Here is a 26,952-nt window from a genome sequence, read left to right as displayed (position 1 = left end):
TTTGCAAATTGTGGCACATAGTATGGATAACCACTGCCGGTGCATTGTATGGGTGTAAACTATAAAGCAATTTTAAAAAACTTGGATATATATATATATATATATATATATAAACAAGCAAGAAGATTTTAAACAAACTAAATGACACATTCGCCGGAGAAAGTTGCTGCCTCACTAATGAAGGTTGCAATACACCAGAAATCGAAGGCTGCTTGGATGCTAGAAATAGAAGGCAGCAGGAGAAGAGCCTTCAACTTCAGTCAAAGGGTCTTTGCTGTGTTTAAATTGGAAAAAAAAAAACCTAATTTTTGGACCCAAGATTTGACAACTTTGGCTCAGGTGTGTTGTCCTCAACCAACATGATGAGAGCTGCACTTGAGGCATGTCCAAAGCTGCATCTGTACCCATACCCATATCTGGTCGTGTTGACATTTATACTTCGTCCTTTCACTAGTGTTTGTGTTACATAGTTTGCAACTTTTTCCATCAAATATATTGCACCAGAACTGTCTTTCTGGAGCCTTATGAACATGATCATTATAAAAAAGGTTCCCAGGCTTGTGCCTAATCTAACTTATGCACCCAGGATTTGTAATTGCCGAGCGTTCGAAAGCACCTCGGCCATTGCTTCGCGAGCCTAGGCTCACCTAGGCACCCAACAACATAGATAATTTGAGTATAAAGTCAAACACTTATTTTGAAACATTATGTTTGAAACTTTGAAACTCTTCCCATCAAACTTATATTGCACCGAACTCCTTCTAGAGTCTTATATGCATGATCTATGATTTTATGTTATACAAAATCTGCCTAGGCTTGCCTAGGGCCCTAGGCTTATCTAATTGTCTACACTAGTTGTTCTTAAGCAACCCGCCATTAAAAAATGCCTAGGCCATTGCCTGTAGCACTAGTCTTAGCAATGCACTCAACAGCATAGGGTTTGTTTTCTTCATCAACCGAGATTTTTTGAAACAACAGAGGCTTATTTTTCTTCTTTTGCTGTTACAAACTAAAATAATTTATTCTTCTATGTATGTGTGTGACTGTGTTTTGTGCAGCATGTGTCTGTGTGTCATGAAGAAAGACTGAACAAATTTGTGTGGAATTTTGAAGTTCTAGTTTATATTTTTAGCCAGGTATTAGAACCAGAGGTAGAGATTTACCAGCTGTGTTTTAGGAGACTAATATATTTCATACTTTGATAACAATATGTTTTAAGTTAGGCTTTTTTTTTTGCTTAAAAAAAATTAATATTTGATGTTGAATTTTATAGTATCTTTTTTTTTTCATTTTTGTACAGGTTAATGCACCTAGTCCCACCTGGACTCACCTAGGCTTTAGCCCCAGACCATGACATAGGCTGCTTCTGGTGCTTTTACCAACGTAACCTGTCAATGACTCTTAGAAATATGATGTTCAACATGAGCAAACAATTTTTTAATTAACAATTAGTGTACTGGATATTATTATGAAACTTTTCATGATATGAGCATATATCCAATTGCAATCTTCATATGAACATGTTTCGTTTTCAAAAGTTGATGACAGCTTGTAAATAAGCCACTGGCAGTAGTTGATTTGAATGAGCTCTTTCGCTGCTTGTAACACAATAAATTACCTCATATGTGTGAAAATCTACCAACAAATATTTTCTGATGGTCTCAAGATCTAACAGGCAAGGAGGAGGAAATTTCGGGAGTGATTATTATCTAATTTGTTGGAGTGGATTAATTCTGAAAAGCAAGTGACATTGTAATGATAGTGTTGGGAAGAGTTCAGAATTGCGGAAGCACATGTTCATGTCTTTTATTTCAATACAGTTTACACTGGTAATCTTTCACTTCAAAGAGCAGTTGTGTAGGAATAGCGGGAGAGGTGGGGTTTCTAAGTATGGTTGCTTATATGTGGAATAAGTTCTGAAGGATGAGAATTATATGAGTGAAGAAAGGAACAGCTTAGATGAACAAGATGTATGAGAGTTCATTCAAGTTATTTAACTGATCATTGCAATACCGAATCATGTTAGCCCTGAGCTAAGCACTAGACGGATTGATAAGAAAGAAATATCTCATTTTAACGGAATGGTGTTTCATCTCTCCAATGGAGTAAACTTCATGTCTTATATGTTTTGGTCGAAATCTGGTTTAACTTGACATACTAAAATTAATTATGATACTGGTGGTTTTATTTGTGTTGTCAGGTTTTATTTCTGAGAATACCCCTTGTATCTATTGCTGGCAAATTCTGTAATTACTAATTAGTTTGTGTCACTGTTACAAGAATATTTATTCTTTTGACTATTGGTGCTTTCAAGTGCAGGAACATAATTTTTTGTGGTATGCAAGCCTGGTATGCAGAACATGGATGCCCTTTTGAAGTTTATATATGAATTATACACTGATTATGTTTTGAAAAATCCATTCTATGAGAGGGAAATGCCAATCCAGTGTGAGGGCGTACTTCGCGGATCATGATGCCAGCAGAAGAGAGAAGAGATGAACATAAATTTCAAAATTTGGAATTAAAAATCTTTTCATTAAGAATGCCAGGATTTTTCAAAATTAACATGAAAGCAAATCCCGGTGCATACCGTGTTCCTGATACGGGCCGTACTCTTTTACTGTAAATTGTCATATATAGGAAACTACGTTCAAAAGTTGCCCTTGACCCAGATAAAAGGAAAGAGTCCTCTGTAAATAAATGAGAGCAATAGCCTTCGTCTTATTTCATGGGCCAGCACTTGTGAGCCTGCAAAAGACAAGATAGAGAACTGCAGCAATCTATTTTCTCAAATTGATTGGCTTGAACATATGGTGCTCCTGTTAAACGTTGATAGCTCCTCCATGAGGAAGATCCAAAAAGTGGAAGGATGATTTTGTAATTAGAGTCAATTGTCCCGGATGAATGTTTCAAAGAAGAAAAAACATTAATGGAAACAAAATAACCGCAAATTGCGAGTCCTAGCCATTTGTTTAAGTTCTGAAATAGATAAGAGATAGACAGCAACGCAAATGAAATTTCACCAGAAATCAATTTCATAAATACTGTTTTTAACCATCAATTCCCAGAAATTAGTGTTTATACAAGTATACCGTGGCTCTTCAGCCATCATCTTTGTCTTGAGAATCTTGGTTTCTTGCTCTTACTCTTCCCTCGAGGTAAAGCAGCTATATGAATTACCATTAATTTCTGAAACCAAATGTTCGGGCTTATGTTGAAACACTTCCTCTTCAGAATGTCTTGCAGGCACTACTGAAGAACTGATGTCGCCTGATGCGTCCATATTGAATATGAAAAACTGAACTTGAAGGGGTAAAAATGTAGTGGACTAGTAGTACAACAGAGACCACGGTTACCCTTCCATGGATCCGTCTTCTGAGGTACTTGAGTTCGTCAAAACAATCACAAGGATAAGCAAAGTCTCAACCACAGGTAATTTCATAGAAAACTGATGGATGAAACAAATGGCACAGTTTCTCAACAGCTGAATCAATTCGTTCTTCATCCTGCAAGAATTCATGTTTGCATACCTTATACATTGTACAAGTTTATAAACCAAATGAACCAATAGCATGAGAGTCCCTCATGAAGTCCCAACAGGTATAAGGCGAACGAACAACGAAGAGCCCAAATATGTGAACGTTCTAATATCAATAAAACGTTCAGAGAAGTGAACTGATTATGCTCAATAAAAACGTCATAATCCACAAAAGACTTTACCTATCTGAGTACGTAAGTATCCAAGTTGAAGATGCACAAAATAACACCAATGGCACATGGCCTTTGCTAACAAAACGCTGAAGTTTTAAAAAACTTTCCTTGTAGATGAGGTAAAACGTTAAGTGAACTGATTATGCTCAATAAAAACGTCATAATCCACAAAAGACTTCACCTATCTGAGTAGGTAAGTATCCAAGTTGAAGATGCACAAAATAACACCAATGGCACATGGCCTTTGCTAACAAAACGCTGAAGTTTTAAAAAACTTTCCTTGTAGATGAGGGGAATATCATGAACGAATAGTCAGAACAGAATGTGGAACACCTCTTATGTCAGCAATAACTGTCCAAAAGACTTGATGGTTTTGCAGCTTTGCTAACAATTAAAGAAAAGAAAAGAAAAGATTGCTATTGTAAGCATTCCTAAGGACTTTCTTTGTGGTTTCAATGACCTCCGCGATAAACAAGTACACCTCTACATGCATCAATGGTCTTAGCTGTAAAATTGTAAGTGAAGTGTCTTTGGGAACTTTTACTCCCCCGAATTAATAACTTAAAATGGATGACGCCCTTGTACCTCACTTGTCAGCGTACCATTTGGGATTAGTTTGAATATCTGCAAATCAGGGTTATCCATTTGACAGTCCTTTCTCCCTCAGTTTGATTGCCATATGCATCCTAAAACGTTCAACTCCATGCTATACTGCTACTATGAAACTGTGCCTACTATCTTCATCTAATGGACATTTTAGCTACTCTAAGAAAGAGAATGTTCTGTTCCAATCCCTTAAATAACCATTTTATTTCCAAACCAAAATTGGAAATAGGAAGCTGCTTTGGATTGAAAAAGACAAATAACCTTGCAAATTCACTGTACCTTCCCGTTGAAAGTAATTATGCATTGCCCAGTCCTTGATGTACGATAGCACCCTGTCAAACAGAAAGAGATTTCCTTGCACAATGAACATTGATGACAAGCTTCACACATTCCTTCCTGTGAAAACTTAGGATGAGAATTTACCTATGCAAACATCTGGAAATTCACTGCATATTTTTGACAAAGGTTGTGCAATTTCTATCTGCAAAATGTTAGAAATTGAAGTTAATAGATGTAAGAGGCATATTTGAGTGAACCATGCTGGATGAATGTTATTATATCCTCCTTACATAATGTACCATTAAACAAAACCAATTGCCAACTAATTACACAATGGAACATATAGCAATCACTAAAACCAAAACATAAACAGACAAGAAAGATGATTTCATATGAAACAGTTGATGCCAAGTCATAATTAGGTATTTACCAAATCACACCAATTCAGAGCACTGATAGCAGAAACAAGTAGTGCTACATTTGCAACTATTTCAAGAAAAGAAACCACTTGCTTAAATGAAAAAAAGATGAACTTGAACATTTTTCAAAGTTTTAAACATTTAAACAATCCGGAAAGAAATTCTCATGAGCCATCACCCAGTCAAAGACTTGTATTAAAGAAGGAAAATGTGCACCTCTCTTTTCTGAAATACATAAGCAGGCAGCATTTGCCTCGGGTATCACTTTTCAAGCCACCATTTGACTAATTCTATGGGCAAAAGGTAGTGCTACATTTGCAAGTAAACAGGGCAATCATACGACTCCACCATCCTCAAACCTATCTTCAGTATCTTTTGAAGAAAATCTTTATCAAACAATGTAAAAACTAAGATAAGCCCCTTATTACAACATAGGCACATCTACAAGTAGGTAATGAATTGGAGGTGACGGGAAACACGGATACAATAAAGAATGCATGCAATACACTTCGTAGCATAGTTATTCGCCAATTATACGGAAGTCAAACCCCAAAAAGTATCATTGTTGCTCACCTGAACGGTTGTGTGAACCCTAAAAAGTAACCTTATACATGTTCTATGGTGATTTGCTTGCAGCAACTTTAACAATTTACTGAAATAATTACTCAATAAAAGACAGGAGAAATGAAAGATACATGCATTCCCATCCACAAGCTCAGGCAACATTAAACGAATTTAGCAAAGGTGTATGAAGCAGCAACATGCAGATCCAAAACATACATTTGTATAAAATATATAAAACTTGATGCATGAATTCAGTACGTTCAATTATCTGTCAGGACTAAAATTCTTATTCCTCAAAAAGTTGCTGTAAAGGAAGTAGCAAGAAACGAGAAGCACAGCTTCAGCAAATTTATTTTAAGACAGAGACCTCGACTACTTGATACAGGACACAAATTATTGAAAACTGCAATAGCCAATGATAGTGGCTTTAAAATTCAATAGTAATAATAGACCATCAACCCTAGAAGAAAATAACCTAACACTGTCGGAGAAACTTCCAATAGAAAATAAAGCTTCCTATACAAGGTATTTAAGTGTCTAACACAACAGTCCTCCACATCTCTTATGCATACATGAAAACATGCATAAACATAAAAATAGAATTCCAGTACCAAACAAATCAGAAACTGTTCAAGAACCATTGAAGCAAGTTCAGAGCTATACATCAGAAAGTGTAGTTTGCAATTGCTTCGTGACAAATGGTGCCATTGGCACCAGAATCTTGTTTGTGTTGGACAGTTCAAGCAAACAGCTCCACTGTTTTTCCAGCTCATCATCATTTGTAGCAGAGAGAATTATCACATTTTGACATTTAATCTGCATAAACTTGCTAGTGATTAGAAATCACTACACTGGAAGATACATGGCAGAAGAAAACGTTATCATCAAGATGTCTAAGGAACATCAGTCCGATATCCCACGAAGGTACAAGGGAAACCATCAGCTTTTCCAAACAAAAGGGAAAAAAGAGAGAAATCAGCCAATGACCAGAGTCATTTGGCACTGCTACTGCATGTGTTGTGTGCACACAAGCAGAGAGACTTAAGGTCAGAGAAGGCTGAATGCCAAATCCAGGAAAAAAAAAAGGAAAGAATGGACTCATTTTGTGGATTATTGGTAAAAGAATGGTTTTTATTTTCATAGAACATTTGGAAGACCATGATGCTGTGCCTTCTTCAGTTGCTTGTGATAAACTCTTGCTGGTAATTTGTCAATCTCCAACTCTATCTTTTGGCAGAATAAGTCACAATTCATGAGCTAGTATTTAAGGCTAAGCCAGTCTCCAGTCAAGGTCCAAGTGAAAAAATATTTTACCGTCCCTGAATTTTTTTTATGAAAAGACATGGTGCAGAGTGGATGGCTGGATTTTTAACAAAAAAATGCTTAATGGAAAAAATATTGTTTTGTAAACTTAATGCCAGCCAAGATCCCTCAGGCCTGTGTTGGTTGTGACGCTAATCAGTCCCTTGGCCCATTATTGTTTATTTATTTCAGATCAGATTCATTGGGGAAACAAAAATCAAAGAAGGAAGACAACACCTTTGTGCAGCTGCACCTAGGCAGCCAATCAGGTTTTTTCACCTGGTGGATGGCCTAAGTAGACAATCTCATTGACACAGTGATGTGAGGGTTAGCTCTAATCCCTGCAGCAAACTACAAACTAAACGGCGAACAAGAAAACAAAAGCAACGTAAACAAATAAAGGAATAAGGAAATAACAAAAGAAAACTAGGGTTTTCATTAAACAATCTTCACCAAAACCCAAAACGAATCACACATCCCACATAAATAGCCTAAAATGGATCTGGATCCAAAACAATACTCTACAAGAAAATCAAAGATCCATAATCCATAATAAGACAGACACATAAAATGGACCCTCTACAAGATATGTTCCCGACATATCAGCCCTGTGTCATTCTCCCTGGGCTGAAGAAAAGCAGTCCCCGACAAAGGTAGACTACTGATGTTCATCTGGTCCAACACTAATGCGTTTGATCAACATCGTGCGGCCAAAAGATCTGGGTGATAGCATATGAATTTGGATTTTGTGCTTAAGGGGAGAATAGGAAGAGGCTCTTTGGATTAAAGTCTTAGGTTTCTAGCTGGGAATTGGGATTAGTAGAGAACATTTTGGGTGAAGACAAGGTTTTGGTTCAAGGAAATGATTTTGGATATGATATAGGTTTAAATATATAGTCTAGGTCTAAACGGTTTGAGGAACTAGGGTAGAAGTGGTCCAAATAAGGAATTTGGATGAAATGATTTTGAATCCAAAAGCCTTTTAGAGTTTCAGGTCGAGCTTTGGAACCCTAGGTCCCAAATGATGTGGATCTTGGTTTGAGTGGGTGGTCCCAACCCTAGCTTCATAACCCCCAGAATCGGGCTCCTGAGACCTGTATCAAGCCCTACTATGAAGGAAAGCCAGCTCCTTATAGGAACCCGTTCAAGACCAAACTGGTTCCTATCAACAGACCAAATCGGGCCTGAGACAGCGGTCGTGCGATGCCCTAAGGCATTCCCCGATGCTATGGCAGGGTAGTATCCCTACCAGCCACCACCCACAGGTGTACCAGTTCATGGGATGCCTTCTGCCGAGGGGGAAAATCTCTGCCCGACATTGATAATGCCGGAAAGCAGGGCAGTCATTGGATTTGAATTTCCAAAGGCCCTCTCTATTGGTTCTTCCATTTGGTCAGCAAAGAAAGACCCACTGGCTATGGCCGAATAGAAACAGTGCCACCCAGTGGAATCGCTTCTAACAGCTCGGCGCTGCTGCTCAATAGCCCAAAGCGCAGGCATGGGTCACATCATCTGCTCCTCAGTCTATTATGCACTTCATCAGCCCACTGCAACATCTCTACTATCGGCAAGGATGAGGTCGCCGTGTTCGGCTATCAATGCTGGAGGATTTGGAGAATTTGATCCACCATTACACAAATATTCCAGTTTGCCCAGTAGTTTGTTGCATTTGCCGTCCCTAAATTGACAACGTCCAATGACTGGGTCACTAGAAATATGCTCCCATAAAATATAGTCTCCGTAGTCCCTTTTAGGGTTTCCATATTTTCTTTCCCCATATTTTCCCTTTCATGTTCCACCCCCATCTACGATCAACTGTTTTTTATTCTTTCTTTGCTGGCCTTCTTCAGTTGCAACCGATAGATTCTGGTTTTGCCTTGAATTTTCTCATCCTGTGTCAATCGACTGCTCATTCATTTCCAACATACGATCATCAATCTCAACTAATGTCATCGTCAACATAGCCAATATTAGATCCAGTTGTACTTGGCTTTCATGATTTGCCTATTCAATCCATGCATACCTTTCTACCACACGTGCTTGCTGATCATGTATACCTTCCATGGACTCGAGTAGATGAAGCATGAGATATCTAAGACTCTTCGAAAGTTTCTTTTGCTTTCTGATGGTCGGATCGTTCTTCGTGTCTTCGGCATTACCAAGAATCAAGGAAAAACCTTGGGTTTTGATACCACTTTGATGCAGTGATTATAGGGTTAGCACTTAGCTCTAATCCTCGTGGCAAACTACAAACTAAACGCCGAATGAAAAAACAAAAGCAACATAAACAAAGAAAGGAATAAGGAAATAACAAAAGAAGAGTAGGGTATTCATTAAAAAATCTTCAATAAACCCCAAATGAATCACACATTCCACTTAAATAGCCTAAAAATGGATCTGGATCCAAAAAAACTCTATCACAAAATAAAAGGTCCATAATGCATAATAAAGGAGACACATAAAATGGACCCTCTACAAGATCAATTCCCAACGTATCAGCCCTGCGTCACTCATCCAAGGACAACTTTTCCATGTGTGTGTGTTTGTATTTGTATGCAGGCATACTAAGACTGCTATATCACAAAACTATTGGCAACTAAAAAATGGTACTATAATAAAGCCAATATGTGTACCAAAGGATAGCCAATTGGAGAGACTGCTATTGAACTATAGATGTACTGTGTAAGCCTTGCCCCGACACTACCTTAGCACCCGCCTCATTTAGTTGCTAGGTGATTGCTTAGAGCAGCATTCAGAAAAATGGTAATTACAGAAAATAATTTTTTCAAGTGTTATCAAACTTGGCTCATGGTATAGGAGAATTTTGCAAATAACTTAATGCTCATATATGATATATCTTCCATTTTAACATTTATTATAACTGGATTTTTATGCATATGTAAGTCAAGAGGCCAAGGCTAGCACTTGGGAATCATGTAATACCTTGGCTACATGGATGTTCCATCTACAAAAGTTCGATAAAGACAAATCATGTTACCACTAAGTCTCAGTTGCACCAAATGAGACCAGGCATCACACATTGGAAAACCTACCTACATCAGGATACATGTTCTTAACAGTCATGTATGAATTTCTGCATGATCAATATATAAATCCAGTAACTCCAAAACAAAAATAAAATGGTCATTTTAATTGAAGACTGAAAATAACATGTAGGAAGGAAAATACATACCAGAGGCACTGCCAACATGTCATGATGTAGTAATTCCGTAATTCCTTCTGGCAGTAAAGCCATCTGTTGAAAGAACAAGTATATGTCACAATCATAAAGACTTATAATATAATAACACATGAAAAGTAGAAAAGCATGGAAAAAGATAGAGAATGAACTTCAGGGAAGTACTAGGAAACTAAAGTAAAATCATCCAACCAGTCATTTTCCAGCTTTATACTAGAGGAGACAAATAAAGCAAGCACCTTTCAAGATGTGTAAGGAGCACCTTTCTGATTTTATGTAGTAACTTCAATGGCTCGTTTGGACAAAAAGGGGCACTAGTTTGCCAAAAACCTAGCTTCTTAACTATTCGATGACAAAAACATGCTTTCCATATTTTTGGTTAAAAAGAAAAAAGAAATCCCACCAGTTTCTCAACCTTAAACTGGGTTATATGGCAACAAAACTGCCACCAAACCCAGTTTTTGTCCAATAAATACTACATAACAATCACAAATTTCAGTAATTTGTTCTCATATGCTGAATCAGTTCTGTACAAAAATAAGTAATTCCTAAAATTAATGGAGGGACAAATTCAGGAAACACATAAACAAAAGATTGTGAAACTAGCCATTTTATTTTTTCAATTAAGTATTTACCAACTGAGCAAGTCACATATTAATATACAAAAATCAGAAAAAGAAATGGTTCTTACTCAATATTTTCCTCTACAAGTAATAAAATTTATCAAATATCATAAATTTCCATCCTCAATTATTGTTAGACATCAAGCAAAAGAAGAAGAGAAGAACAGAAGAAATGAAGCCAAAATGTAGAAACAAAATGATTTTATGGCTTTTGATCATCTTGAATTATGGATATAGAAAATTTCCTTTTTACAGCTTAAACTTCATTGGTCGTTAAAATTTAGCTGCACAAACTAGAAGGCAGAAATGAGCTGTAAAAAGTGGCTAGAACCACAGAAAAGAAGTGTGGGGCGGAGGGGATATCTCAACTTTCTTAGGAGAAGACAGGTTCAGTGTCACAAGGAGGGACACAACATCTACTGACTGCAACGAGGTTGGGTACATCTGGGGTCCAGGGTGGGCACTGCCTACCTTGGATCTGACTGCAGTTTTGATGCTTGGCAGATAAGGGTGTGCACTTGCCCACCATGGGCACAATGTAGCCGCACACCTGCTCTGACCAATCATTTTAATTACACTTTCCAAGTTAACATTATGAAGAAGATACTACTGTGATCTACAATTTATTTGCAATTGCAAAGTCACCGTTTACCTCATTTTTCTCTCCAGAGGATTTGTCACCAATCAGATGCCTAAGGTACTCCTCAAATTCTTCATCAGGTGCCTGAAATTTTAAGCTACTGAATATATGTAAAGAAGCTATTCTATCAGAAAGCAGCAATTATACAAAAGGAAATAACATACAAACATCCTACATACTAAACCAAAAGGAAAATTTATCGAAAAGGAGACTGAGTTTTAACCTCTAGGAAAGTGCCAACAAGGCTTTTGACAGAATTCACTTCACAAACAATTAGTAGGTGTAGCAAAAAACAGTAGCATAACAGCTTCTTTTCTAGAGGAAAAAGGAAACAGATTCACTTTAGACCAGAACCCCTTTAGCTTAAGTTGAAGTAAAGACCCAATAAATCCCAGACAAGAAGACATAACAAGCATTACAGGGGCAGGAATACGAAAAATATCTATACACACACACCAGACGAACTCCAAAAGCTTTCGCAACTCCAGCCAAGGAAACATCACAATGCAGTGGCCCAACAGCTCCATATATAAAGACCTGCAAAAGTACAACATCATTATACGATCTCCCTCTCTCTCTCTCCCCTTCCAAGTATTTATCTCCTTCATATGACAAATGTATGTATGGAAGTTTCAAAATGATTCAGATGACGCACAGAACAGGTTGACTACAATTGAACATATGACCCATACCATGTCATTAGTGGATTTCCGCAGTTCAACTTCTTCAGCAACAGCATCGACCTATACCATGAAAACCAAAATCAAATAAAAGTTTTTGTCAACCTTATAATCTTTCTATACAACTTCAAAAAAGCTACAGAATAAGACCGAAAAGAAAGTTCTAATTCAATACAACTTAAACAGGCTATATTAAAAACTTAAACCAAACTTCCTCATCAGCGGTACACAAGAACTAGGTGCATGTTCCTCTCCATGAGTGGCATAAGTTTGCTCAAGGTAATGACAATACAAGTAGGTCTGGGAAATGAAACAAGCCACAGCTTGGCTCATACTCAGCTTGCAAAGAGCTCATTCAAGCTCAAAATACAAGCTTGGTAGGGCAAGCACAAAAAGTAGGTGCCAAGTGTGGTTTGCCTCTTAGTAAATATATTTTAGATATAAACAAACATTCTCAACCATTTAGTTTCCAAATAAATAGGTTGAAACTTCAAGCCCATCTGTTTCTAACTTTGAGAGTATGGTTTTCCATAAGCAAGTTGATTTGGGCTTGAATAAGCTCAGTTTTTGAACTTAATCATTTTCAGTCTTCAAGCTACACACGTACACAGCAATTCTTGAATTCTTGTTTCTTATCTCTACTGGTAAGATACGTTTTCTTTCATCAAATTTGAAATATATATACGCATATATGCGTGTGTGTGTTGTCTGTGCAGAAAAGAACAAAGTCCAGCGTCCTCTTTTAGCTCAATTTCTTTGTAAGTATTAAAGTAGCTAACAAGCCAACCTTTTAATTTTGCACATGTCAAGTTCAGTTCTTTTGCTCACTTACTAGCCCTATATACAAGCAAGGTTGCTTGTGGCCAATGCTTTTGACAGCCTTTGAAAAGCACCAACCTGGTATGAGCCTAAGCAGCCTGAACAACTTGGCATTGGAAGACTTTTAAAATAAGCATTTGTCTTGCAATTTCACAGTCTGCAGTAATTTAGTACATCTTACATCATTTGGAACAGCTGCAGCATGTGTGACTCCCCAGCCTATGGAATGAAGTTTTCGACATAAAACAGATGCAAGCTTATTCTCAACAGCCCCAAACCTGAAACAAAAAACAGAATCACATACTGCACAAAAGATAATGGATATTGGACAATAACCAAATTAGAAGCAACAAAACTTGGAAAAGAAGAAGACCAATAAGTTACTAAATGTGCAGTGCTACAATGACCACCTAAATTCCAGAAGTCAAGACTCTGGATGAAAAGTCTGAACAGTCAAGCTGGATTATCAGGACAGTGAGCAATTAAGAAAGGAAGCAAAGAAAAGGTGCAATGCATGCCTGTCATTCTTAACAAACAAAGAAGGAGAGAGAAGGGAGGAACAGAGAGAGAGAGAGAGAGAGATGACATATGAGCAAGTTGGACACAGGTTGTTCAATACCTTAATAAGGCCAACAAGAACTAGTCTGTTTGACTTCCAAGTTGATCCGCAATTCGTATGGAAATAAAATATAGAAACATGGATATTTTTATACCAAAAAAAAATGCACATATATATTTATAAGCCAAGGATTAGTTGGCTGACCAATGACTAGACTAACTAATTCACTAGTTTGACCAATTACTTGTTGGTTTGCAACACAAGTTGGTCAACAAATGACTGAACTGATTGGACTAATCGGCCAACAGGTTGGGATTTCGACCTAAGCATATGAGGTCAGCACACTATTAAAGCTGGTGACACCAGATTTATCAACACACCTTTGACAAGGAAAACTAAAATGTTGTCATCGGTTGGAACACTAAACTCAATAGGAAAAGATAAAAGTAAAACAACTATTAACTATGTTATTATGTTCAATAGACAGTTTGTGGCATTAAAAAGCTACACTGAATGAACTTCATGCAATATTATCAGATCCAAGTTATAGCTTGTCATACTAATATGCACATTAGGTGGCAATATACAAGGACCAGCAGAAGTGCCATAAGAAGCAGGAAAAAGTTGCCACCTGCAAACTGCACTTTAGAAGTGCAAAATACGATAATTTTAAAACTGGAAGGAAAACACTATTTATGTAGGGAAAACATGCTTCCTTCATTCTTTTATAGCAAAGCTCATTTTGGCCCTTGCATCTCCTGGCTTCCCTGTATATGAGAAGCTCATTTCCAAAAAGGGAATCACGTTTCTTCTTCTTCTTGTTCTTTAAAAATGCAGAATCAACTTAAATCCAACAATGTAATATTAGAGGCGAAGTCCATACAAGATCTCATCACCAATGGCAACAAGTGATGCTGTCAGCAAACTCTTTGAACCGGTGCCGACTTTGTTCATCCCATTGCTCATAACATGTATTTTTTCATAGGTGGGATGAGCTATCTTTTTAACTCTTCCAGCTCTTTCAAGTCTTCCATCTGCAAGCAAATATGCTGGCCTGAAGCTATCTTTGGAGCTAGATGAATCGCTAACAGACAATAACGAATTAGGAACAGTGTCATAAATGCTCCCTATGGATGTGTACCTGCATAAAAGTCAGCATAAGACAAAAGATGATCTTCAGCAACTATTAAGGCTCAGCTGAGCTATGCTACCTACAAACAAAAAACAGAAGTTACACATAAAGTTAAAAGTGCTAGGTAAACTCTAAGGCTGCCTAACTTTGCAATGTTCTGCAAATAAAGAATCACCAACCATCATTAATATGATGAAGTAAGAAAAGGCATACGCAACCATCCAATATTTGGGTCATAAGGGAAGCCAGATAGTTCATAAGTTCATACTGCATAGCTTATTGCTGAAAAGTGAAAAATATTTGAAGAATCAAACAAGCCTTTTGCATTAGAAGAAAAATGCATTTAAATTTTCACCATGATGAATGCATTACCCCTTGTCATAAAGACTGCAGTATGGAACTTTACATGTCAAAAGAAAGGCCCAAACATCCCTGTCAAGGAGCAAATTACAAATGAACATTAGCAATGGAAATGTCCATAGTACAGAATGACATGATAATTTTTGCCGAACGCAGAGATAACCTGTATGACCAGTCCAGAATAGGATTAACTCTCATAAAAGGTGGCCATCCACATGAGCTTGGTGAGAACTGCTCCTGACCAATCTACACGTAACGTACAAATGATCAATGTCTTCTGCTAGGTCACACTGTATATTTCCATTTTATAGATGTGAATCCTCCATTAATAACACATTCAATACAGCAAATACTTTAATTAAAGCAAATGAATGCCGGCATCTAGCATTGAAGAAACACCGAGCTGCTGTTATATACCGCATTAGGGTCGCCAATACGTGTGCCTAGGAAGATAGCTTTAACTGGCTTTTCCTTCAAAAGTCCCACCAATCCAGCCTTGAAATCAAGCCGAATAATTTCCAATTGCAAGCTATAACTGTACCGAGAAAACAGGTACTATAAGCACAACAAAGCACTATATCAAAACCTAAAGGCATTTGATGCTATAGAAAATGACCAATACATTTGCCGAATTGGCTACAAGAACAAAAAAATACAGTGATACTCTACTAACGTGGAGGCAGTTTCATAAGTAAATGCATTGATTTCTGGGAATGCACAGGGACTTTCAAAATATATAGTCCGTAAAGGACACTTGGATTTGCCTCCTTCTACAATTCCTTTAGAACGATTGTTCTGTTCCTCATGCAAGGCATAACCAGCTCTTAGCAGATGCAATAAGACCTGCAAAGCAGACAAGTTACTGGATCTCAAATTGTGGCTAAATTATGGCATAAACTGTTAGGCTTGAAAGAAATAGTTACCGTTGAGTCTTTCCCTCCATTAAAGCTAAAGGCGACCTCATCAAACCTGTTTACAAAGCCATCCGGTCATCAATGAGTTGCACACATTTCTTTGAAGTTATACACAGGGATGAAGATTGAAGAGTATCAAATGCAACTATAAATCCACGAGCAGCCTTCTTTGATTTTCAGATAGATTTTCAGTTTTTACCACCGGTGCAAGGTATAACTTCAAAAGCACATTGTATACTGCTTAATTTATCTTTCGAATAGACTTACATAACGTTTTAGAATTTCTTCGCATGTTGTCTCGCTGCACGCACCACTTTTCATGTACTGGCTCTTTGAATTTTTAAAGGGACTCACAAAGCGGCTCTCTTCCGATGATATTGGACTAGCCGTCTCATTCAGTTATAAAATGAGTGGCCAAGTTTCCACTTGTAGTTACATGGTTCCGAGCATAATCCATGGTACTAGTAGAAGTACCGATATGACAAGGAACTCAAGACTCTCACAATGAAAGCACAAAATATTTACGCATAATTGACAAGATTAATGAGCAACCTAATGTAAGTTTAGGGCCGAATTAAAATGAGTTGTGAGCGAGACGGTCAAAAAGTATAGATTCCCAATTCTAAGCTACCTAACCAAGACTAGTAACGGAGCCTTTAAAAAGTTTGAAAACAATTTTTCCAATTCAGAAGCTCGTTTACTCCATCTATGTCTCCACTGTTTCAACTTCGATCCTTCCAGTCATCCTATTGCACGTGATCAACACAAACTCATGCATAAAACTCCTAAAAGGAATGCTACCAAATTAAGTGCAAGAACGTTAAAATTTCCATTGTTGGATACAGGCCGAAAAAGGACGGGAAATTTGCTAAAATGGAAAACGAAATCCACTTACGAATACAATGCAAAAGCCCTCTGAATCACGTAGACTGCATTCTTATACTTAGCCTGCAACCTCCGATCCTTGCTCTTTTTTATCGCCTCATCAATTTCCATTTCTGTATCACAAACGGAACAAAAGCAAAAAAATAAATTAACGTAATCAGTAATTGTCGCGCGCAAGGGGATCATAAACTCTAAATTCATCACAAAAAAACAACAGTCTCAAGGAATTTTCTCGGCATACCAAAAATTCAGACAAGAGAAGTTCGATCGAGCGCTTGTGAACACGAAGAGCGATAAACCAACCGTCTGGACCGGTTACGAAAGGAGATGCCCGCCTTCGAGTGCTTTCCCGAAACTGCCGGAACCCTACAGGAGGAACCCTCCTCACGGCCGGAGTTCGACGTCGGGGGACGATCGGAAGCCGGCCGTTCAGAGGAGGCAGTTCGTGAACTCAAGACTTCCGAGCTCTGCGGTACTACGTCCGCCTTATTGGGAGGATAATCGCCCAAAGGATCACCACGATATTCCCCAATATTACAGAAACACCCTCAGCGATTAAATTTTAGCCACAATATATTACACAAATTACTAACCACCATTCTTCCTTAGCAAATTTACTGGAAAAAGCATCTATCGTGCCAAATTACCAATTGATGTTTCAGAAAGTTATATATATATATATATATATATATATATATATATATATATATATATATATATATAGAGAGAGAGAGAGAGAGAGAGCTTCCATAGTTGCTACAGGAGTACTCGAAAAATGAAACTTTTTATGCATCTTAAAGTTTATGCAAAAAGACTATTTCTAGTTTTGTTTTAGGCTCCTAACACCAGACCGTGTGTTGTGAGCTGAAAATAACAAAATTACCCTTCACAGTACAACCAAAAATTCCCTCTATGAGGGCAAAAGTGAACTTCAAAAATAACTATTCTCAAAAAGTTTTTACCACGTCTGCTTGGTATTTTACTTGTGACGGTAAAATGTCATAACAAATAACTTGTTGTGAGAAATAATCGCCTCATTTGATAAAGCACGAATACATGTATCGTAATTGAAATTTAAGGAATCGATTCCTAAGAAATAATTATTTCTAGACATCAAAACTCTAGTGTCGTGGTGAATCCAATTCCACCCATTTCCCATAGGGGAAGCATAAGCATGACAAAGTAAGATTCTTACTTTCATAAGTCTTTGGTTTAGTATGAAGCTTTTACCACATCAGCCAAAGCAAATCACCTAGAAACTCATTATTCTAAAATCAAATGTAATTAAATAACTCTCTTTGATTTAAAAAAAAAAAAACGTTTGAAAACATTGCAACTAAATGCAAGCCCCAAGTGGTCGGTACTAGTTTTAAGGTTTTATACCTCTCAACCTAGCGAGTTTTTCTTTGAATAGCAATCCAAAAAAAAAAAAAACATAATTTAATAACAATTTTTTAGTATTGCAAAAAAAAGGAAACAATGTTTTAGGCAACAAGTGATTACCAAATTATTTGTAGATCATTGTAGAATAAAGCAAACATCTATAAGAATTTTTGTTTATTTTGTCAAAAAGAAAAAAAACGGAAGATGCCAAAATGAACCTCAATCAAAAACAAAAGGAGCAGGTTGCCAAACCCATTAAATGAACACAGTGGCTAGACTTTTCATTTCAGATGGCAGCACACAGAAAACCCAGCTAGAAGACGACCATATTGGTATTTTGCATTAAGAGGTCCGTCTTAAGTAAATTTTGTTATTTAAATAACGTATGAGCTCTGTGTGAACCGACCGAACGCCTCACCACAAAAGCAATCGACGCGTTTCGGTGGCTCCGAACGCACTTACATTTGCTTAATACCGAAGCTTATCTTTTTACAAGCTTTTTAACATGAATACAAGTATCTCTTCATTTTGATAAATCGAACGACTCGTGTCAAGTTTTAAGCGAACCTTCTTAGACCACATGATCAAAAGAACAACTTCTTTATGAAATGAATTATATTACTTGCTATTATATACTTTGGATTATGGTTCAATAACAAAAAATTAAGTTGTTAAGTTACTTTAAGAACCGCCATTTATCAGGAAATAAAAGGCCAAGCCTTTTCTTCGTGTATCAGTTTTCTACGTAAGAAGAGGATTCCAACAGTGCCACTCATAGCCAAGTTTCTATGTTCTTTCTCGTGAAGGAGACATTTACTTTTCCTTTTAAAATTGAAAGACAGAGAAAGAGCATGGTGACAATATAATGGCCTGGTCTGCACACTCGACGCATGACAACAGAAGAAACGAAGTCAATAAAGCCTTCCACATTGTTGCCTTCGTGGAACATTAAGGGCCACCTATTTCTCATGGGGCATTTGAAACCTCTCCACTTGGGTGTTTGAGTTAAATGATTGGAAATCTTATCCCTTCCGGAGTAAATCGTGTGGACCATGCTTCCAATGTCATATTTATAAGTTATTAACTGCTTCAATAAAACCGCATACTTTCTTATCTATATATCTATAGGACCGTTTGGCAATGAGAACAGTAACATAGTAACATATTGTTTGATGAATATGGAAGCTCCTTGGTGTTAGATCCATTAAAAATTGCATTAGCAATTGGTTGAGTTCACATGAAGAATTGATTAAAGAAGAATGAGGAAAAGAAGATCAGTAGGTAGGCGAGGATTTTCTGTGAGAGAATTGTGTACCATTCAAAAGTGTCATAGTCAGGAGACTTGGTAGAGTAGGTAGGCGAGAAGTCGCAGTTGATGACAAGGAGGTCATGAGTTCGAATCAACCACATGTTTCGAGCCGTCCTGCATGTGAAGGGCAACTTTCACAACCAAGTTCCAATAGCGGAGCTACAATGCGGCTGGTGTTCTTTCAAAATTCTACTTCATTGAGGCTAAACTCAGGTCCAGTTTCGTCCGATGCTCATACATGAAGACTCGGGTCGGTGACTCAAAATGCCCTTCAGCAAAAAATTCATGGCTCTGCGGTTTGACGCGCAAATGCAATTTGACCCCGACAACGGCCAACTTCTTATAGAAACAAGATCTGCTTCTAGAGCTCGCGACAAGGGTTCAATTTCTATGTGGACTTTGAAAAGGTTTCCCGGACCTTTTTTTCCTTGTAGGGCACATCTGGTGAATTGAATTGGTGGTTATAGAAGTTTCGTCTTCCTTGCAAGTTAATACTACTTCTAAGAACAATGCATATATAAATAAATCTGGTACAAGTGGAAAGGAAATTGAAGAATTCAATCCATTCCATACCGAATATTCGTATTGGAGGTTCAAGATATTCCATATGCCGTTTAGTGAAAAGTTTGCCCAAGCAAGCAACGTTTCAGTGTGGAACACTAAGGCCCTAAAGCAGCAAAGCTGACTCTGCTTGGTCCCAGACTGTCCTCGCTCGAACTTGGTCATTAACTTGCACGAATTTAAATGGTTCAAACAAGTTGGGTTGGCATAGTGGTTTGGCTCGACCAACTCAATCAAGAACTGTGCGAGTCAGCCAAGTTTTAATAATTCGCATTACTTTAAGAAATTATGATATGATGATTAAAGATTATCTGATTGCCACACATATATATAGCTAATTTGTCATATAAAATATGTTAGAATTTGTCTACACATTATTAGAATCATCTTATCTAATTAAATATGGCCATACGTTTGAAGGTTATGAGTCACAAATTAGGTGCATCACTATTATCAATAAAATAAAAAGTTTTACCCATCCAATTAGTGACGAAAGTATGTATGGGCTTGTGTGGACAAATGTCCTATAGACTAGTTTGTCCACGTAGTTTAGTTTATTATATATCGGTGCTTATTAAATCTAAGATTTCTTTTATAAATGTTCCTCAGCCATGCGTCTCTGACTGTGGCACCGCATAGGTCTATCTTTTGATTTTTGGCAGGACATCCTGTTCTTGGCGTCTAAGAACAAGAAGAGGAACAAAGTACCGCATTTGTTCACTGTAGAATGGCATCAAAGAGGTAAACAATGATCCTGTTAGTTCTCATTTCTAAGTTTTAGTGGTGTTATTTAAGCTATGAAAGAAAGACATTGATATAAATTGAAGCATAATAGAGCGTCACCCTCAAGCATTGAAAACAGTCCTTAAAGAAAAGTTTTTGTTGGGGTTGTGGCAATGTACTTGAAGTAGTACGTGTTTGATACATGTGCGTGCAGTTGTCCAGATCAGTCGAATCTTTATCACCCAAAAATTTGGGGTTCGGATCGGATATCAAAAAAGTTACAAGACGTGAAATCCTTAGTTTCTCTCCACTCGTTTGAGATAATGTGGGTCACGATTGATCGCAACGCGGTTCATTCCACGTTTGGCTCTCTCTAACTAAAGAGCAAGAGAGAGAGAGAGAGAGAGATTTGACGTCCGTCCAAATCATTCATAAACATAACCATCCAAATCCTGAGATAATTTTTCAAGATATTTTTTTTCCATTTCCGGACAAAGGGTTTTCTCCATTAGTAAGTCCGTGAGTTTTGACAAAAGGACGCCCTTTTGCCGTGAAGCCAAACGAGGGAAAAGGTTGATCAGACGTATAACTAGTTCGAAAACTCCAGTAATTTTTTGTAAGGTTGGTCAGACATATATCTACCTCAATTATTCTAAACTTAAACTTCTTTTATTTTTTATTTTTTGTTCATGTGATGAAGTGTTCATTCTTAAATACAAATAATTTCAGGCTTTGAATACAGAACTCTGTGTGGCCTTTTCCTTGGTCTTGTTGGTGCTTCAAGTTGACTTACATACCCAATTTTCGGTGGGTGCCATTAATGAATCTCTCTTTTTTTTATTCATTTCTAGTCAGCTCAGAGTTTATGAAGCATACCGACTAATGAAATCAAAATTATCTTTTTCAAAAATGAAATCAAGTCATCAAACACAACATTTTGATTTTAAAATTATTGATCAATTCTGGAATCAAAATTCAACCCTAGGGGATCGGATTTTATTTGTTCGTCTTCAACCTTACACTTCTTCTTCGTAAAAATATTATTCACATAGGATGCTTCTGAATGCAGATCTTAACTGAAGTTAGCGAGTAAGGAAACTTAAGAGGTTGCATGATCCCCTAGAAACCGAGTATTTTCTTTTTTTATTTACCTTGTTTGTAGAGCTTAGACAAGTTTTCTACGAATCGAAGTTCTGGAGATACATGTGCTAGTTGGCTGGTAAATCTTTGAGTTAATGAACGAAACAAGGCATATGGGAGACCAAATTTAATGTGAGCAAATTTATTTAAGTATTTTAAACTTGTAGCTTTCCATCATAAATTGTTCAAGTTATAAATATAGCGTAGTCAGACTAAGGATGTCAATGCATGGATCCGGATATCTAACCAAAATGTTTAAAAAAAAAAAGACAGACCTGAAAAAAATGTTTAACATCCAACTAAGAAATTAGATCGAACTTAGATTTAAAAAATGATATCCCATCAGTCTCACATTCAGATTCATCTTCAGTTTTAAATAAATATTCAATAAAGTTCAAATCCACATTCAGTTTTAAATAAAGAAAGAGCGTAGCCCTTCCTGCATTTTAGAGCTTGCTTCGGGATCAATACGGTCTGGGTAGGGGTGAACACGAGAGAGTCGAGCCTGAGTTCAATCAGCTCAACTAATGAGACCTCGAGCTCGAGAATAGCTCGACGGAAGCAGCTCGAGCTCGACTCGATTAAGGCTCGACAAACTCGTTTGAATAGAATTGATATTCATTGTTATGTGACTCAATTAAGGCTCAACAAACTCGTTTGAATAGAATTGATATGAGCTCGAGCTCGAGTTCGAGCTTGATTAAAGCTCGACAAACACATAAACTTGTTTGAATATATCAACTTGCTTAAAGCCTGTCAAACTCGACTAAGGCTCAAGCTCGACTTGGCAATTACGTGTTGAGCTCAAACTCAACTCAATCATTCGAACGAGTTGACTCATGAACTCGAGTTCAAATCGTTAAGCAAATGACTCGGCCCGAACTCGTTCACCAGCCGAGCTCAAGTACCTCAACTAGATGTCCAACCCTAGGTGTATCATCAATATGGTGTACAAAAGTAACTCTCAAAGCGAAGCAGTGGTCACTGAAATGGACTCAGTGAATCAGTAACCCTACATGTGCACTGCATGCTCCACCGAGTTATACTATACATTGGGGCTCAATGAATTCCATTCTTATTTCTTTTATTTTAAGACTTATCTTTTTTGCTAGAAAAGTTGCATTCAAGCCTTGTCTTCTAAACTTATTTTAATTCACAAGAATAACAGTGTTTAAAAACTTGGCACTCCGCTCAAGCAGCATATTAAAGTTCAGAAATGATAAAAATGCAATTCCAATGTGAAAATATGAAAAATATATTGTCTAAAAAAAGAAAAAAAAAACAAACAAATTCTTCTGGGCAAAAACATCTTGTTCCATTTTTAGAATGAAAAAAAATACCCATGGTCTTACACGGTCCATCACTTTTGGTAAAATTTTCCGTAAAAAAGAAAGGTGTTTGATATTGTCAAACAACAAAGAAAGTTAAATGTTTATGCCCGAACAAATACTTGTTCGGGCAGCTCAAAAAAATCAAAAAATGCCCTTCAACAGAAAAAAAAAAAAAAGGAGAAAAAGAAGTTTTTAAAGAAACAAAATACCCCATGAGAGGTCAAATATACAAAAAAAAAAACTTCCCTGAACGAAATTTTTGTCTTTTTTCATGTGCTTTTAATTTCGTTCACATAAATTAGTACAAGTAATGCTCGGGTGCATGATCCCCTAGAAACCGAGCATTTTCCTTTTCACTTACCTTGTTTTTAGAGCTTAGACAAGTTTTCTACAAGTCGAAGTTCTAGAGATACATGTGCTGGTTGGCTAGTAACTCTTCGAGTTAATGAACGAAACAAGGCATACGGTTGACCAAATTTAATGTGAGCAAATTTATTTAAGTAGTTCAAACTTGTCGCTTTCCATCATAAATTGTTCAAGTGATAAATATAGCGAAGTCAGACTAAGGATGTCAATGCATGGATCCGGATATCTAACCAAAATGTTTAAAAAAAAAAGATAGACCTGGAAAAAAAGTTTAACATCCAACTAATATATTAGATCGAACTTAGATTTTAAAAATGACATCCCATCGGTTTCAACTTCAGTTTTAAATAAATATTTGATAAAGTTCAATTTCACATTCAGTTTTAAATAAAGAAAGAGTGTAGCCCTTCCTGCATTATAGAGCTTGCTTCGGGATTAATATGTTACACCTAGGGGTGAACACGAGAGAGCCGAGCCCGAGTTCAGTTAGCTCGACCAATGAAACCTTGAGTTCGAGAATAGCTCGACGGATGTAGATTGAGCTCGACTCGATTAAGGCTCGACAAACTCGTTTGAATAGAATTGATAGTCAACGTTACGTGACTCGATTAAGTCTCGACAAACTCGTTTGAATAGAATAGATATGAACTCGAGCTCGACTTGATTAAAGCTCGACAAGCTCGTAAACTCGAATATATCAACTTTATTAAGGTCTGACAAACTCGATTAAGGCTCAAGCTCGACTCGGCATTTACGTGTTGAGCCCGAACTCAACTCAATTATTTGAATGAGTCGACTAATGAACTCGAGCTCGACTCATTAAGCAAATGACTCGGTGCGAACTCGTTCACGAGCCGAGCTCAAGTAGCTCAACTAGTTGTTCAACCCTAGGTGTAAGATCAATATGGTGTAGAAAAGTAATTGTCAAAGCGAAGCAGTGGCCATGGAAATGGACTCAGTGAGTCAGTGGCCCTTCATGTGCACTGCATGCTCTACTGAGTTACACTATACCCTTGGGGCTCAATGAATTCCATTCTTATTTCTTTTATTTTAAGACTTTTTTTTGCTAGAAATGTTGCATTCAAGCCTTGTCTTCTAGACTTATTTTAATTCACGAGAATAACAGTGTTTAAAAACTTGGCACTCCCCTCAAGCAACATATTAAAGTTCAGAAATGATAAAAATGCAATTCCAATGTGAGAATATGAAAAATGTACTGTCTAAAAAAAGAAAAAAAAAACAAACAAATTCTTCTAGACAAAAACATCTTGTTCCATTTTTAGAATGAAAAAAAACTACCCATGGTCTTACATGGTCTATCACTTTTGGTAAAATTTTGCGTAAAGGAGAAAGGTGTTTGATATTGTCAAACAACAGAGAAAGTTATATGTTTATGCCCGAACAAAAATTACTTGTTCAGGCAGCTCAAAAAAATCAAAATGCCCTTCAATAGACAAAAAAAAACGGAGAAAAATGAGTTTTTAAAGAAACCAAAACACCCCATGAGAGGTCAAACAGACAAAAAAAAGACCTTCCCTGAATGAAATTTTTGTCTTTTTTCATGTGCTTTTAATTTCGTTTGCATAAATTAGTACAAGTAATGCTCGGGTGCATGATCCCATAGAAACCGAGCATTTTCCTTTTCACTTACCTTGTTTTTAGAGCTTAGACAAGTTTTCTACGAGTCGAAGTTCTAGAGATACATCTACTGGTTGGCTGGTAACTCTTCGAGTTAATGAACGAAACAAGGCATATGGTTGACAAAATTTAATGTGAGCAAATTAACTTAAGTTGTTCAAACTTGTCGCTTTCCATCATAAATTGTTCAAGTGATAAATATAGCGAAGTCAGACTAAGGATTTCAATGCATGGATCCAGATATCTGACCAAAATGATTTAAAAAAGAAGGCAGACCTGGAAAAAAAGTTTAACATCCAACTAATATATTAGATCGAACTTAGATTTAAAAAATGACATCCCATCGGTTTCAACTTCAGTTTTAAATAAATATTTGATAAAGTTAAATTTCACATTCAGCTTTAAATAAAGAAAGAGTGTAGCCCTTGCTGCATTTTGGAGCTTGCTTCGGATTCAATATGGTGTGGGTCGGGGTGAACACGAGAGAGCCGAGCCCGAGTTCAGTTAGCTCGACTAATGAAACCTTGAGTTCGAGAATAGCTCGACGGAAGCAGCTTGAGCTCGACTCGATTGAGGCTCAACAAACTCGTTTGAATAGAATTGATAGTCATCATCTCGTTTGAATAGGATAGATATGAACTCGACTCGATTAAAGCTCGACAAACTCGTAAACTCTTTTGAATATATTGACTTGATTAAGGTCTGACAAACTCGATTAAGGCTCAAGCTCGACTCGGCAATTATGTGTTGAGCCCGACTCGTTAAGCAAATGACTCGGCCCGAACTCGTTCACGAGCAGAGCTCAAGTAGCTCAACTAGTTGTTCAACCCTAGGTGTAAGATCAATATGGTGTAGAAAAGTAATTCTCAAAGCGACGCAGTGGCCATGGAAATGGACTCAATGAGTCAGTGGCCCTTCATGTGCACTGCATGCTCTACTGAGTTACACTATACCCGTGGGGCTCAATGAATTCCGTTATTATTTCTTTTATTTTAAGACTCTTTTTTTTTTTTGCTAGAAAAGTTGCATTCAAGCCTTGTCTTCTAGATCTACTTTAATTCACAAGAATAACAGTGTTTAAAAACTTGGCACTCCCCTCAAGCAGCATATTAAAGTTCAGAAATGATAAAAATGCAATTCCAATGTGACAATATGAAAGATGTACTGTCTAAAAAAAGAAAAAAACTAACAAACAAATTCTTCTAGGCAAAAACACCTTGTTCCATTTTTAGAATGAAAAAAAATACCCATGATCTTACATGGTCCATCACTTTTGGTAAAATTTTCCTTAAAAGAGAAAGGTGTTTGATATTGACAAAGAACAAAGAAAGTTATATGTTTATGCCCGAACAAAAAATACTTGTTCGGGCAGCTCAAAAAGATCAAAATGCCCTTCAATAGACAAAAAAGAACGAAGAAAAAGAAGTTTTTAAAGAAACCAAAATATCCCATGAGAGGTTAAACAGACAAAAAAAACCTTACCTGAATGAAATTTTTCTCTTTTTTCATGTGCTTTTAATTTCGTTCGCATAAATTAGTACAAGTAATGCTCGGGTGCATGATCCGCTAGAAACCAAGCATTTTCCTTTTCACTTACCTTGTTTTTAGACCTTAAACAAGTTTTCTACGAGTCGAAGTTCTAGAGATACATGTGCTGGTTGGCTGGTAACTCTTCGAGTTAATGAACGAAACAAGGCATATGGTTGACCAAATTTAATGTGAGCAAATTTATTTAAGTAGTTCAAACTTGTCGCTTTCCATCATAAATTGTTTAAGTGATAAAAATAGCGAAGTCAGACTAAGGATGTC

At 37.0% G+C, this 26,952-nt stretch overlaps 1 protein-coding gene across 2 annotated transcripts; it reads right to left on the bottom strand.

Moving 5' to 3' along the window:
- Positions 1–3,017: 3,017 nt before the first annotated feature.
- On the bottom strand, positions 3,018–17,175 carry LOC116247294 (uncharacterized). Of its 2 annotated transcripts, none has more exons than XM_050076239.1 (17): positions 16,934–17,175; positions 16,703–16,805; positions 15,817–15,862; positions 15,567–15,736; positions 15,311–15,428; positions 15,057–15,139; positions 14,906–14,965; positions 14,285–14,542; positions 13,024–13,120; positions 12,036–12,086; positions 11,800–11,880; positions 11,356–11,427; positions 10,075–10,137; positions 6,243–6,395; positions 4,741–4,798; positions 4,579–4,649; positions 3,018–3,506 (listed from the first exon to the last, which is right to left on the bottom strand). In XM_050076239.1, exons 2-16 carry the CDS (start codon positions 16,801–16,803, stop codon positions 4,588–4,590), a joined length of 1,473 nt encoding a protein of 490 aa, XP_049932196.1. In that variant the 5' UTR covers positions 16,804–16,805; positions 16,934–17,175; the 3' UTR covers positions 3,018–3,506; positions 4,579–4,587. The 2 variants fall into 2 exon arrangements, with proteins under 2 accessions (XP_049932196.1, XP_031475244.1); XM_031619384.2 differs by having other exon boundaries at positions 4,597–4,649; positions 16,934–17,174.
- Positions 17,176–26,952: the final 9,777 nt, after the last annotated feature.

Source organism: Nymphaea colorata, chromosome 2 (genome assembly GCF_008831285.2).
Source record: "Nymphaea colorata isolate Beijing-Zhang1983 chromosome 2, ASM883128v2, whole genome shotgun sequence".
Lineage (NCBI taxonomy): Eukaryota > Viridiplantae > Streptophyta > Magnoliopsida > Nymphaeales > Nymphaeaceae > Nymphaea > Nymphaea colorata.
Note: the sequence above shows the minus strand (reverse complement) of the source record. Positions and strands in the feature narration are given on the sequence as shown.

What these genes read in the sequence shown, in the direction of transcription:
- LOC116247294 (XM_031619384.2), bottom strand. Translation starts at nt 16,803, where the DNA reads ATGGAAATTGATGAGGCGATAAAAAAGAGCAAGGATCGGAGGTTGCAG. An exon ending in GTATTGGCGACCCTAATGCG is followed by an intron (nt 15,140 to 15,310) that starts GTATATAACAGC and finishes CGTTACGTGTAG; the next exon opens with ATTGGTCAGGAGCAGTTCTC. An exon ending in GGAAATCCACTAATGACATG is followed by an intron (nt 11,881 to 12,035) that starts GTATGGGTCATA and finishes GTACTTTTGCAG; the next exon opens with GTCTTTATATATGGAGCTGT.